Source organism: Miniopterus natalensis, chromosome 21, assembly GCF_054644295.1.
Source record: "Miniopterus natalensis isolate mMinNat1 chromosome 21, mMinNat1.hap1, whole genome shotgun sequence".
Classification (NCBI taxonomy): Eukaryota; Metazoa; Chordata; class Mammalia; order Chiroptera; family Miniopteridae; genus Miniopterus; species Miniopterus natalensis.
The window spans coordinates 13,417,243-13,431,133 of record NC_142101.1 but is presented as its reverse complement, the minus strand read 5'-3'; the positions used below and the strand labels follow the sequence as shown (position 1 = coordinate 13,431,133).

At 45.1% G+C, this 13,891-nt stretch overlaps 1 protein-coding gene across 1 annotated transcript; it reads left to right on the top strand.

The window, feature by feature from the left end:
• Positions 1–5,163: 5,163 nt before the first annotated feature.
• DEGS1 (delta 4-desaturase, sphingolipid 1) lies at positions 5,164–13,553 on the top strand. Its single transcript, XM_087829067.1, has 3 exons — positions 5,164–5,249; positions 9,636–10,378; positions 12,952–13,553. The coding sequence occupies exons 1-3, from the start codon at positions 5,168–5,170 to the stop codon at positions 13,096–13,098; spliced, it is 972 nt and encodes a 323-aa protein (XP_087685193.1). The 5' UTR covers positions 5,164–5,167; the 3' UTR covers positions 13,099–13,553.
• The last annotated feature ends 338 nt before the right edge of the window (positions 13,554–13,891 follow it).

The window sequence follows — 13,891 nt, the reverse complement described above, 5'->3', positions numbered from 1 at the left end:
TATTTCATGTGCCAAAAGTTACAGAGCTTCACTTGGAATAGGGGCCATGTGACTCCCCACCTCTTGGGCAAGTCGAATGTGTGTTTCACATGTTATCTGAGTTCTCACAGCTGCCTTAGGAAGCAGGTGTTTCTCTATGCAGGGCAGTTAAACTCAGGTTAGGCAACACATCCATGATGCTACACGAGGAAATGCCTAAAGGAGACTTGAACCCAGAACTACCTGCCTCCAAAGCTTCTGTACGTTCTGCTATACCACACTATATTCTGGAATAGCTGGGAGCTATGAAACTATATTACATCAATTCTAACTTCCATACATCCACTAGAAGTAGTCAATGCCAAAATCCCTCATGTTAAGAATGACATACAGAACTTAAAATCAGGGAAAGTCTGGGCTTGGAGGAGGCAATGGATTCAGCCTAGGCAAATAGGTAGAAAGCACTGTGAAGGCTTCTAGAACCTGTCATCTTATGTAGGAGGCAGTCCTAGCTGTGGTCTGAGGCCACGAACAGGTCTAGTCACTTTACTACATGATGCCAATCAATACAAGATTAGTGACCAATTTTTTTTTTCCCTGCCAGGGAAGAATACTGGTTCTCTCCAAAATTCCTTCAACCCTGGTTGGGTGGCTCAGCAGTTGAGCATCGACCTATGATCCAGGAGATCCCAGTTGGATTCCCGGTCAGGATACATGCCTGGGTTGTGGGCTCGATTCCCAGTAGGGAGGGTGCAGGAGGCAGCTGATCAATGACTCTCTCATCGATGTTTCTCTCCCTCTCTCTTCCTCCCTCTAAAATCAATAAAGATATATTAAAAAAATTCCTTCCAGCTCCAAAACTATTCCAAATTTCAATGAAATATAATCATACAAATCTATTTCATCTTTGTTCTATAAATATGGGACTGATTTACTCAGAACAAAATGCAGAGGAAGAGTTTCTTGGATACGTGCTTTACCCACTTTGCCTAAAGCTTAGATGTTCAGGAAAGAGGTCACAGATGACTGTGCTGCAGGGTGAAGGTGACAGGAGTGGTACCAGCACCCTCTCTTCGCTCTAGTCACCCAAACATCACAGAAACAGAAATAAAGGCTGCTGCTGCATCTCCCAGTCCTCAGAAGGCAGATCGGGGTGGAAATTTTTTTTTTCTTAAATATATTTTATTGATTTCAGAGAGAGGAACATCAATGATGAGAGAGTCAGAAAATCTTTAGTTCTGTATCCTTCAGGTGCCTCAGGTGCCACATAGTACATTCACATTGTTAGGAAACCAAGGATCTTTACCAATATATATTTTTTAAGTCAAATGGTGTCTCCTTTCATTATAAACTTCCCTGTTAATTCCTGAAACAATTCTTACTGGATGCATTAAAGGTTGTTTTGTCCAGAAAAGTATGTCTCAACTTGCTTGTATACATTCCCCTGGTCACGGTGAGTCATTTCCTCAAGGCAAAATGATAGGAAATTGTGAGGAGGGGAAAAACTGGAGTGGGGGGTGTTTGAGCAAAAAGTACAAAGTATAACTAGAAAGGAAATACAAACCAAGGATGAACTTCCCAAAATTCAATGCATTTTGCTCACAGAACTAGAATCAACAAAATAGCTTTCCACTTTCTCAACATTTGTATTTTTAAATTCTCTTTTCCCCTTTTTCTTTAGATTGCACAGAGAAAGCCAGTTTCTAATTAGAATCGGAAGCAGGTGGTGTAAACAGTATAAATGACTCCGGGAAGGAAGGGAGGGCTGAAGTACTTGTTTCTCCTCTGGAGGGTTGGAGTAAGCTTACAAGGAAGTGCTTTAGCTGTTAGATAACCAATTTCATTACCCCCTGGGTGCTGCCGTAGCAGCTTCCCTCCCATCCCAAAGCAGCAGTGAAATGCAGCTTGTGTCATCCTTGTAGGGGACAATGAAGGAATGAATGTCAAAGGGTTAACAATGCCCAGCACATAGTGAGAAGATAGTAAATAACAAATAGTGGTGATATGTAGAGATATTTCATGGCACTAAGGAGATGGAGATACAGATTATCATGTATATGATGCACTGATGTGTGTATAGATATATATACATGCTTAAATCAGGGACTAAAGAAAACACACCCCCTACAGGGGAGGGGCATGTGCCCTGACTGGGAATCAAACCGGCAACCTTTTGGTTCATGGGCTGATGTCCAACCTACTGAACCACACCAGCCAGGGCCTAAGCACTCTATTCTTTTTGATGGTATTGTACGTCGAATTGTTCATTTAATTTGCAGATTGTTCACTGCAAGGATAGAGACACAACTGATTTCTGTGTATCGATCTTGCCTCCTGCAGTCTTGCTAAACTCATTTATTCTTAAAATTCTTAAGTAGGTTCTTTAGGGTTTTCTGTATACAAGATCCTAGAGTGTCCTATAGATATTTTTTTAGGTCTAGTGAATTTATAGGGTTCTCAAGTCTTCTATTCCCTCAGGGATAAGGAAATCAGCTGAGAGACATCATCCCTTCAAAGAAGCAAAGTCCAGAACCCTTGAGAAGGCTGCAGCTGGAAGAAACTTGGGGTTCAGGGGACATAGGTCCAGTGTGTATGATGCTCCCAAACTGGGCAGCACCAGATACACTGAGGCCAGCAGAGCAGAGGATGGACCAGGCAAGATGTAGTGTTGGATGGATCACCACACTGTCAGCTCTAGTTATAGACAAACATGGGAACTGTTCTGTCAATTTATATGTGCTAGTTTTCTAATTAAATAACACATTTTAAAATAAGATATTTCTTGGCAATTAACTACTGATTGCAAGAGTTGTCTTTTATTTGGTGTAAAGGGCTAGATAACATAAAGTTGTTATTATTATGATTAAGGTTTGTTTGAAGTGAATCAAGAATGCCTTTTGTAGTTAGTTCATCTCCTATGAATTAAAGTTGGCACAACTACCCACAGGCTTTCAATACCATTATTAGAACTCAACTATGTCACTATCAAAACAGTCTTAAAAATGAACTGCCCATTCAAAAATTAAACAAATGGAAAATGAACACTCTGCATGGAGGGACACCTTGATTGCAAAAGTGATCTGCGTGCTTACCTCACCTGCAATGTCCTAATGGCATCAGGAACTACTGGGCTCACCTTAGCTTTTCACAGCAGGCTGGAGAGTGTCTTTCTAGAATAACTGGTAGGATTGCCTGAAGACAAGTCACCTGGCAAGAGTAAGGAAAAGGTGTGAATGCTAGATAGCCCATTAAGAAATTTGAAAAGTCCTAACTAAATATGCCTGTGTGCAATCAAAGTATTTGTCAATCCCCACAATGCTAGAGCCAAAGTCTTTTCCTTTTCTTTAGAATGTCAAAATCTGCATTCCATTCAAATGTAAAAGATAAAAAAAAAGGGGGGGGGGGTGTCAAAAAAACTCCCTCCCAAACGTGTCCCGGACTCCCACTTACTCTCCTACAATGTAATCATTTCGGAGTGTCTTTCTAAACATATTGTATGCATATCCAAGAAAACATGTTGTTTCTATGCATACACCTCCTCCCCAAACCTGGTGTTTTGCATTTAATGGCACGTCTGGGACGTACTATTGACACATAAAGAAGGTCCTCATTCTTTTGGTTGGTAGTATATGGGGTAACACTGTACGGCTGATCGCAGGGACAGTCAGCCCTCCATATCCACAGGTTCTGCACCTGCGGATTCAACCAACCAAGGATTAAAAATACTTTTTACTGACTGAACATGTACATTTTCTCTGTGATTATTCCTTAAACAATACAGTGTAACAACTATTCACATAGCATTGGATTAGGTATTATAAGTAATCTAGAGATGAGTTAAAGCATGCAGGAGGATTCTGTAGGTTATATGCAAATGCTACCCCATTTTATATAAGGGGTTTGAGTACACAGAACCGGAGGGGTCCTGGAACCACTCACTCAGGATACTGAGGGGCAACTGTACCATAATTTATTGGTTTGACTTAGTTTAGTGAGGTTTATGCCTCTGGTGTGAATCTCTGAGAGATAGGGGCTTAAAAAAAAAAAAATACTAGAAGCATACTACTATTATCACACCAAAGAAATTAACAATAATTTCTTAATATTGCCACATATGCAAGCAATATTTGAATTCAATGATCTCTTGTCAATTTTGTTAAAAAACAAAAAACTTTGACCATCTGTATCATTCGAAATGAGGTCAATGCACTGCAATGGGTTGATAGGTCGTTTAAGCCCCTTTTCATCTGTTTCCCCTCTTTTCTCCGTTCCCCCTTGCACTTCATTTCTTCAAGAGCCTACGGGGGCGCCCAGAGTCGGGATCTTGCCGGCTGCACCTCGTGGTAACACTGTCCCCTGTCCTGTTCCCACCCATCAGCAGCGGGGTCTGGGGGCTGCAGCGGATGCGGTTTCCCGAGGGCGCGCGCGCGCGTGAGTGTGGTTTCCCGTGTGAGTGTGTCTTTCTTGCGCGGCTCACCGTGCGCGGGTCCCTTCCTTTCCGTCACCTAGTCCCAGCCTCTCTGGAGACAGAGAAGCGGGGACCGACTTTGAAACGAGACGCTTCCTCGGGCGCGCGGTGGCCACCCGGTGAGAGGGACGGTCCCGCCGGGCTCGCCCCGCGTGCCCTCCCGCCCGGTCAGCGCCCACGCCGCAGTTCCCGGGGCGCTGTTTCCAGGACGCGGCCCTCGGGGGCTCGGCGCGGCGCCTGCCTCCAGCCCCGCGGCCCGGGCGCGCTGCCCTCACGCGGGGACGACCCCGGACGCGCGAGCGGCCCGGCCTCCCGGAAGCGCCGAAGCGGAGCCTCCCTCAACTCGCCACCGTCCCGTCCTTTCCCACCTTCTTCCCGGGCGCGGGCGCGGGCGGGGCAGCCCGGGGGACCCCGGCGCGCAGACGCTCCGCTTCGCCGCCAGGGGCGAGCCCCACAACTCCGGAGCCGCGTCCCCGAGCGGCCGGGCGCGGGCCCCGAGCGGGGCCGCCAGCGCCGCGCACGCCGCTCACGCTCCTCGCCGGCCGCCGGGGGGGGGGGGGGGGGGGCGCGGCCTCGAGGCCCCGCCCCCTCGCCGTCATCAGCTCGGGGGCTCCGCCGGCCGCCCGCTGACTGGAGCCGAGTCGCCGCCGCGGACGCCTCGGAGGAGCCGGGAGCGGGAGCCGGGAGCCGGGAGCGGGTCCGCGAGCCGCCGCCGCCGCCATGGGGAACCGCGTTTCGCGGGAAGACTTCGAGTGGGTCTACACCGACCAGCCCCACGCCGATCGGCGCCGGGAGATCCTGGGTGAGGTCCGGGCCCGCGCCCCGTTATGTGCGTGCGCGGCCTCCCGCCCCCGGGGCGCGCTCTCCCCCGCGGGCCCTGCGCCCCGCGGGCGCCCCAGGCCCGTTACGAGCCGGCTCCCTCCGCGCCCCGCCGCCGCCCGGCCGCCCAGGAGAGGCCCGCGAGGCCGCAGGCGGGCGCCCCGGACTCGGGCCCGGCGGAGGGGGAGGGGGTTCCCGCGCGCCCGCCGCGGCGCACCCGCCCTTCCCCGGGGAGGCGCGGGCACCTGGTTGGGGCGAGCGCAGACCCCGCCTAGGCCACCCTTGGGTGGAATTTCTCTTTTGGAGATCCCCGTGCCCCCGATGGGCGCCGTGTCTTCCCCTCAACGGGCCACGAGGCCAGACTTGCGAGGCCGGGCGTGGTCCCCGAGCTTCGGGGTGAGGGCGTCGCCGCCCTGTCCCCGGGGAGGGCCCGGGGCCTCTCGGGGGCGCGTCCTGGGCGCTCACACGCGTGGTCTCGTCGATCTTCACGACGGGCCCGCCACCCAAGGGCGGGCTCGTGGGCATTGTCCATCCCCCACCCCCGGCCTGCGGACAGGAGACCGGAGCCTGGAGGATGCGCCGGGCCCGTCGTCCCCCCGGAGGCCGCGTTCGAGCGTCTGGGTTTCAGAGACTTCGCCTCTGTCTCTCGGCCACGCTCAGTCCCGTGCTGGGCACTGTGTCGAGTGCTTTACAAGCGTCACCCAATTTACTCTTCCTGGCAGCTGGGTCCGTGTTCCTGCTCTTTCGAAGACGAGCTGAGAGTAAATAAGTAAATATTGGAGGAATTATAAGCCTTTCACCTCCTTGCTGTTACTTCCAACGCCAGGACACTCACGGGCAGCGCGTTGCATTAGAGGCTTGCTTTCTCAGCATCCACTTGCCCCGTGGAATCTAAGAGCAAGCCCCCGAGTTTTGCTGGGGCGGGGGGGGATCTAAAGTTAGAAATTTCATGGTTTTACTGAAAGGAGATAGTGGATCTCTTGGAAATTAACTTGACTTGAATCGGTACATTGGGAGCTTGAACCTTTACAGTTGCTATTGAAGGTAGACTTTTAAGAGACTTTGGTTATCGGATGCTTTCTTTTTAATCTTCACCCTGAGAGGTAGGGGAAGAGAGGCAGACATCCAGAGAGAGAGAAGCAGGGGTGGTTGGTTGCCTCCCATATGCGCCTAAGCCGGGAGGGATGGAGCCCACCCCCTCCCTGTGTTCAGGACGACGCTCTAACCAATCCGGCCACCTGGCCGGGGCGCTTTTTAATTAAAAGGTGTATTTTGCAAATCACTCAAGAGATACGCCTTATCAACATGTTGCCTAAGAATATTCAGGTGTCCACCCTGTGAAAACCAACTCCTGAATACTGGATCTTAGCTATTTATTATTCAGAAAATCAAGGAAGTTAAAAAAAAAAAAAAGGGTGCTTATTGATACTTATCTCAACAGGGCCTTTTTTTCCACACACTTATTATCAGTGAACCATTTCACTTGGAAAGATAAAAGGGCTACATATTGCTCAATGAAAATGTCATTATCTTCCCTTCATGTGTAAATACTGCTCAGTATTCCATTTCAGGGGTGGAGTATCAGTCAAGATAATCTGGAGATTTGTTTACATTAAACGTAAATGGTAGATATTTCTGAAATTTGTCAGGGCTTGGGGGGAGAAAAGCATGAGGGAGCATCAATATGTTTAACAACCAATGTCTGTACACTAAGTTTACACTTAGAGTTAAATTAAAAGTAACATTATAAGGCATCTATGTGAAATTAATGAGGGCTTGGGATTAGACCATTACGTGTGGGTCAAATAAACCACAACAAATACTCCTTTCATGGTTATACTTCCACAGGGAAATAGAATTTTTTTAACAGCTTTAAGATATAATTCACAAACTATAAAATTCACCCATTAAAGTATACAATTCAGTGTTTTCTAGTGTATTCAGAGTTATGTAATTATCATTTCAGTTTACTTTTTAGGACTTTATCACCCCCAAAAGAAACCCTGCACACATTAGCAGTCCCTGGCCCCCATTTTCAACCCTCAGTACTACGAAACCGCTAATCTTCTTTCTGTGTCTATAGATTTGCCTATTCAGGGGACATTTCTTATAAATGAAATCATACAGTACTTGGTCTTTTGTGCCTGACTTCTTTACTTGGCCTAATGTTTTCAGTGTTTGTTCATGTTGTAGCATGTAGTACTCCATTCTTTTTTGTGGCCAAATAATATTTCATTGTATGGATATAACACATTTCACTTATCCATTCATCATTGGGGAGACTTTTGGGTTGTTTTCACCTTTTGACTATTATGATCCAAGCTGCTGTGAACATTCACAAAACAAGTTATTGCACAGATGTATGCTTTAGGTAGCTACCTAGGAGTGGAGTCGCTGAGTCCTTGGCAACTTTGTGTTTTAACACTTTGAGGAACTCCCAAACTGTTTTAGAAACCGGCACCATTTTACATGGTCACCAGCCATGTGTGTGGGTTCCAATTCCCCCACATCCTTGTTACTGCTTCCCTTTTGCATTACAGCCATTCTAGTGGGTGTGAAGTATCTTTTTTGGGTTTCAGTTTGCATTTTCCTAATGACTAACAATGTTGAGTATCTTTCATGTGCTTATTGGCCATTTGTATATCTGCTTTGGAAAATGTCTTTTCAGATTCTTTACCCATTTTAATTGGATCAGAAATTGTAAGTGTTTTAAGAGTTTATATATTCTAGATAAAAGTCACTTACAAGATATATGATTTGCAAACATTTCCTCCTGCTCTGTGGGTTGTGTTTTACTTTACTGATAGTATCATTTGCCACATAAAAGTTTATGATGCAGTCCAGTTTATCAACTTTTTTCTTTTGTCCTTACTTTTGCTTTTGGTATAGTATCTAAGAAACCATAAAAATTATTAAGATTTACTTATTTTTCTTTTTTTAAAAAAATATGTCTTTATTGATTTCAGAGAGAGGAAGGGAAAGGGGGAGAGAGAGAGAGATAAACATCAATGATGAGAGAGTCACCAATTGGCCACCTCCCGAACTTCCCCACCTGGGGATCGAGCCCACGACCCGGGCATGTACCCTGACCAGGAATCAAACTGTGATCTCCTGGATCCTAGGTCAATGCTTAACCCCTGAGCCATGTCGGTCGGTTATAGTATTGATTTTTATATACTGTTACGCTATGCAAAAATTTGGTACAGAATTCCTTGGAGCAAGTTGATTTGTCTGTTTGTGGGAGAACTGTGCATATAAGTTTCATGAAGAGTGCCTACAAAATGTGTATTATTTTCTGTCCTTTGTCAGATGTATCCATTTAATCATTTTATATAAGGTACAAATGCTGGAGCTCTGTCTAAACAGAAATAACACACTTTAATACAAAAGAATTATTACTGTCTACCAATAAACTGAAGTTGTTATTGTATAGTTGGGAGAATTGCTCCAAAAATGCTTATATTTTAATGAATGGCTTCTGTGAGCCCTTCATTTACACCAGGAAAATCAGTCTTAGACTAATTCATTTCTAGGCCTGTAGAATTACTTTTTTGGGGGGGTGTCTATTGCCTACAAAATTATTAACGGATAAAATGATTGGATTGCATACCAACCAACATCAGAGGTTAGAGACTGGAGACAGAAAGGGGGAAAGGAAAGAAACCAAAAGAGTTATTCACCTTGAACTAACACTACTCCGTATATAGAATGACCTAACTTCCTGTCTTGCATTTTTTAGCTGAATTCATTGCACATTTAGAGGAAAGAGGGTGAAGCTGCTCTTTTCCCTTCTTTATCTTTTCAAGAACATGCTGAATGACTTGTCCCAAGAAAAAGGTTCTTTGAAACTTTGGCCGTCCTGGGCCCAACATACCTGACAACACATGTAAAACCAAAGACATTTCCTTCTCCCTGGGTGGTAGGATCCAGAGAAGAACGTGCCTTTGCCCTTAGGGGTCACTTTCCAAGTATGTAATATATTGTCAGACACATAGAATAGATTTTCCAGACTGTGACCTTAACTCTGTAAACTTGTAAGTTTAATATACAAAGACTTGTTAGGGGTGAAAATGGAATTGGACAACATGAAACCTTGACTCATTTGTGACTACCTTTCAGTTAACGTGGAGAGTCTACATTTTGAGGCTAATTTTTCCTACATAAATTCTCAATTTGTTGTGACGCTGTATTTAGTAACCTTACTATTATAATCTACTCCTTCCTGAGGAGATCAAGTCTCTGACAGAGAGCATGTAATGATTTGGAAAAAGAAAAAAATTAATGTGTTAATTTAATTGGTATTGATTTAATTCTGATTGTAGAACTGTGTACTTTTCTCAGTTCCTGACTGATTGTTTTTTCTTTATAGCAAAGTATCCAGAGATAAAATCCTTGATGAAACCTGATCCCAACTTGATATGGATTGTCATCATGATGGTTCTCACACAGCTGGCCGCATTTTACTTAGTGAAGGACTTGGACTGGAAATGGGTCATATTTTGGGCATATGCCTTTGGCAGCTGCATTAACCATTCAATGACTCTGGCCATTCACGAAGTTTCCCACAATAGCGCTTTTGGCCACTACAAAGCCATGTGGAACCGCTGGTTTGGAATCTTCGCTAACCTTCCCATTGGCGTTCCCTATTCCATTTCCTTCAAGAGGTACCACATGGATCATCATCGCTACCTCGGAGGCGATGGCATCGATGTGGACATCCCAACCGATTTCGAAGGCTGGTTCTTCTGTACCACTTTCAGGAAGTTCATATGGGTTATTCTGCAGCCTCTCTTTTACGCTTTTCGACCTCTGTTCATCAACCCCAAGCCGATCACTTACCTGGAAGTGATCAATACTGTGGTCCAGCTCACGTTTGACGTGATCATTTACTACGTTTTGGGAATTAAATCTTTAGTCTACATGCTGGCAGCATCCTTACTTGGTCTGGGTTTGCATCCGATTTCTGGACATTTTATAGCTGAACATTACATGTTCCTAAAGGGACATGAAACTTACTCGTATTATGGGCCTCTGAATTTACTTACCTTCAATGTGGGTTACCATAATGAGCACCACGACTTCCCCAACATTCCCGGAAAAAACCTTCCACTGGTAAGTAAGGGGTATGATATAGGTTCTGATTTCTGATGGCTATACGATCAAAATTAGTCTCAGCTTATTTAAAAAGGGATCTAGTATATTTTGTGAGCTTCTCATCCGAGAAAACAAGAGGCTAAGTCCTGAGTTTGCCAGCCTAATTTAGAGTTCACACTCTGGATCCCCAAGCCTAGTGGTAACACTTAGGGTTTGGAAGTATTGGGGGATCTGCAAAGTCCACTAACTTGCCAAGTAATTCAGAAATGGAAAGTGAAATTCCTCTGTGAAGTAAGCAAAAGTTCACATGACCTTCATCACTGTTGACCTGAATAGGCTTAACTAAGATTTATGTGTTGGTTTGTTGTGGAAGACGGATGTCCGACATAACTGATGAGCAAAGTAAAGGGACTCAGTTTCCTGTACTGCCGACTTCCCGCAGGCAGGGGCCATCTGTTTCCCATCAGAGTGGACTTTTAGTGTATTGTCTGTGGAGTAAATGAGCCTCACCCCTTTATCCCCTCCAGAGGGACCACCTTCCTAACTTCAGGTATCTTTCTGGTGAATTCTCTTATTAGATGTCCCATCCTCACAATGAGTAGTTTTTACAGTTCTCTTATCAAAAATGTTTCCATAATTCTGAAAAAAAGTGTGTATGTATGAAATGTCATAATAGATTTTCTTGATTTTTTTTAAAAGCTGATAGAGGGACCATAGCCAGATTATTTTATGCTATCATCTCCTCCCAATCAAATTTTACAGATTTCCTCAAAAGTTTTTAAATGTCGACTGTTTAAAAATGTAACATTTGATTGGATTCCCAATTGAGGAAAGAAAAATCTAGAAAGGACATTGGGTCAGTGGAGAGATTCTGAATCTGGACTGTGTAATAGATCATATGTCGATGTTCAATTTCTGGGGAATGATAATGGTACCATGATTTTGTGGGAGAATGTCCCTGTCCTCAGGAAATACATGTTGGTTACATACAGGTGAAGTATTAGAGGTAAGTTGTCACTTAATGTCTGCAACTTACCTTCAAAAGGTTCAGCAAAGAAAGCAAAGTATGTGGTGTATGTTATATAGAGAGGGAAAGCACTGACACAGTGTTCATCAGTGGGTGGGCCTAGGTGAGAGCATTTGGGTGTTTGTTTTGCTATTTCATCAGCTCTTCTGTAGTAAATCAAAATAAAATGGGGAGACACACCACACAACTTTCTGAAGACAACTCTGAAACCGATGTCATGTGATGCTGCTTTGTCACTGCCCACGTGCTGGCCTCAATAGAGCCACGTGTGGCCTCCGCCTCTTCCCCAACTAGGGAAGTAAATTTGTATTTATTTTTCAAAGGGTTATGGAGAAAGCTGGTTGCCCTTTGAACAAGAGAACCTTTTCCAGCATAAGCCATACACTTTTACTAGTTATTTTCCTGAACAGTCCCCAGACTGAAAACTTAGTTGAGTGCAGGTATTACTTGACCTTAAGGTCCTGTTCATCGATGTCTCTTTGTTTCCCCCCATTTCATGCTGTCTTCTTACTCCTTAGCTAAACTAACAGGCACCCTCAGACTTCTCTGGCCTCCTGTTCCCTGCTTTCTCTCCAAAAGCCCATGCCAAGAAATGGACGTCAAGGATTGCCTTGTCCCGTTTCTTTACTCTTTCGGAAAGATAGTACATATCTCCTACCTACTCCAGCCGTTAAAATACTTTGGTGACCGCTGGCTTTGACCTAAGTTCAGGGTGGACTGGGATCCAGGTTTATTTGAACATGTGTGGTCTGTCGATCGCCCTTACTCGTGGAGGAGCTTTAGGATTTTGAAGGGCTGTGATCAAAGGTGTTATGTCACTGTGTCTTCTGACTGCCTGGGAATGCCATGGGGGAAGCTCTGACTTGACTGTCTTTGAGAGCGGTACACTCATCTGGTTCTCCACAACCGAAAGTACTATTCCATTTCCCCAGCTGAAGGAGCAATTTAAACATCAACGTCGTCGCCTTTCTCTTCCTTGCTGTCTCCTTTCACCATCTTGGCTTCTGCTGTTTTGTTTTCCTTTGGGATTTACTAGGACAGTTTTTGTACATTTCGGTGAAGCCACAGGCCCGTCGTGCTTCCTGGTCACACTGGCAGTCACTTTTAAAAGACATTTTCACCTTAGGATGGCAGAACTGCACCCTGGATAGGTGCCTCATTCCCATCTCATTGGCACGCCACAATAATTTATTAGTATCTGCAGGCTTCTTGATGGCAGGGGTCACATGTTATCTTTGTATTCTACAGTGCCAACCATGCGGCGTGTGCTGGAAAAATAACAAGCATCTGTCACTAAAGATTCCAAGGGCCAAACTTTACAAATAAACCACATATGTAGTCCCTCAGAGCTTGATAGGAGAGCATCAGTAATCCCAGGGCTGAGTATATTTTACTGTTGAAATTGTTTAAAATTCCTGAAGCTGCTTCACTGGTTGATGATTGATTGGAGGGGTTAGGAGGGAGAATGGTCTTGTGGTCTCTCAGTGTTTGTGTCTCGTCTGTCATCTTCAGTAGGACCTGGTGAAGCCTCAGTATTCACCTTGCTGTGTTTTCTCCCTTCCAGGTGAGGAAGATAGCCGCCGAGTATTACGACAACCTGCCCCACTACGATTCCTGGATCAAAGTCCTGTATGATTTTGTGATGGATGATACAATCAGTCCCTACTCGAGAATGAAGAGGCATCAGAAAGGCAAGGTGGAGCTGGAGTGAACATGTCAGAGCCAAAGGAATTCCTCTCTGAAACCCCTCAGCAGCCTCTCAGGTGGAATTTTCGCTGTTCACCTAAGACCAACGTTGCTTAGAAGCTGCCCTCATACAATTTCAAAGTATGGTCTCCCCGAGGTATCAAGAAGCTACTCTGGTTCTCCGCAGTCAGCCTGTCTACGCAGTGTTCGGCTTTCCTCGCAGGAGGCGTGTTCGTGTATTGTTGTCGAGGATGATGTATCTGTCTAACATTTTGTAAGCAGATCATCAAAAGAGCTTTGAAAAAGCTACGTCTCGTATATTATTTTCACTATAAAGTTTTACTTTATTAAAAAGCTGATAACCTGAGCAGTTAGTCGCAATAAATAGTATTTATCACATTTTTGTACTTCACTGTCTTTATATTAATATGCTAATCAGGGTGCTGGGTGAGCTTACTTTAAAATTTCACCAGAAAAATTAAAAAAAAAAAAATCCTGGAAATATCTTGCACTGTGAGCTGAATTACTCGTTTTTAATTTCCGCTGTTGTACCTGGGACCTGAATTAGACACTGCTGAATCCTGCAGCCTTGTCAATAAACTACTTAATGAATCTAACCGTGTCCAACACTCAGCTTCCTTTTTCAGATACACTGACTCTCAAGTTAGAAGCAGCTCAGCTGACACAGTTTCATGTCATTTCACCGCAGTGGAAACTGGCCGTGGGCTGATGGGAGATAGCTTGTCTCAAGTGGCCAGTATCATGGCCGGAAGGCTGGCAGTCCTGCTTATCTGCAGTGTGTCACTTAGGTCAATTTA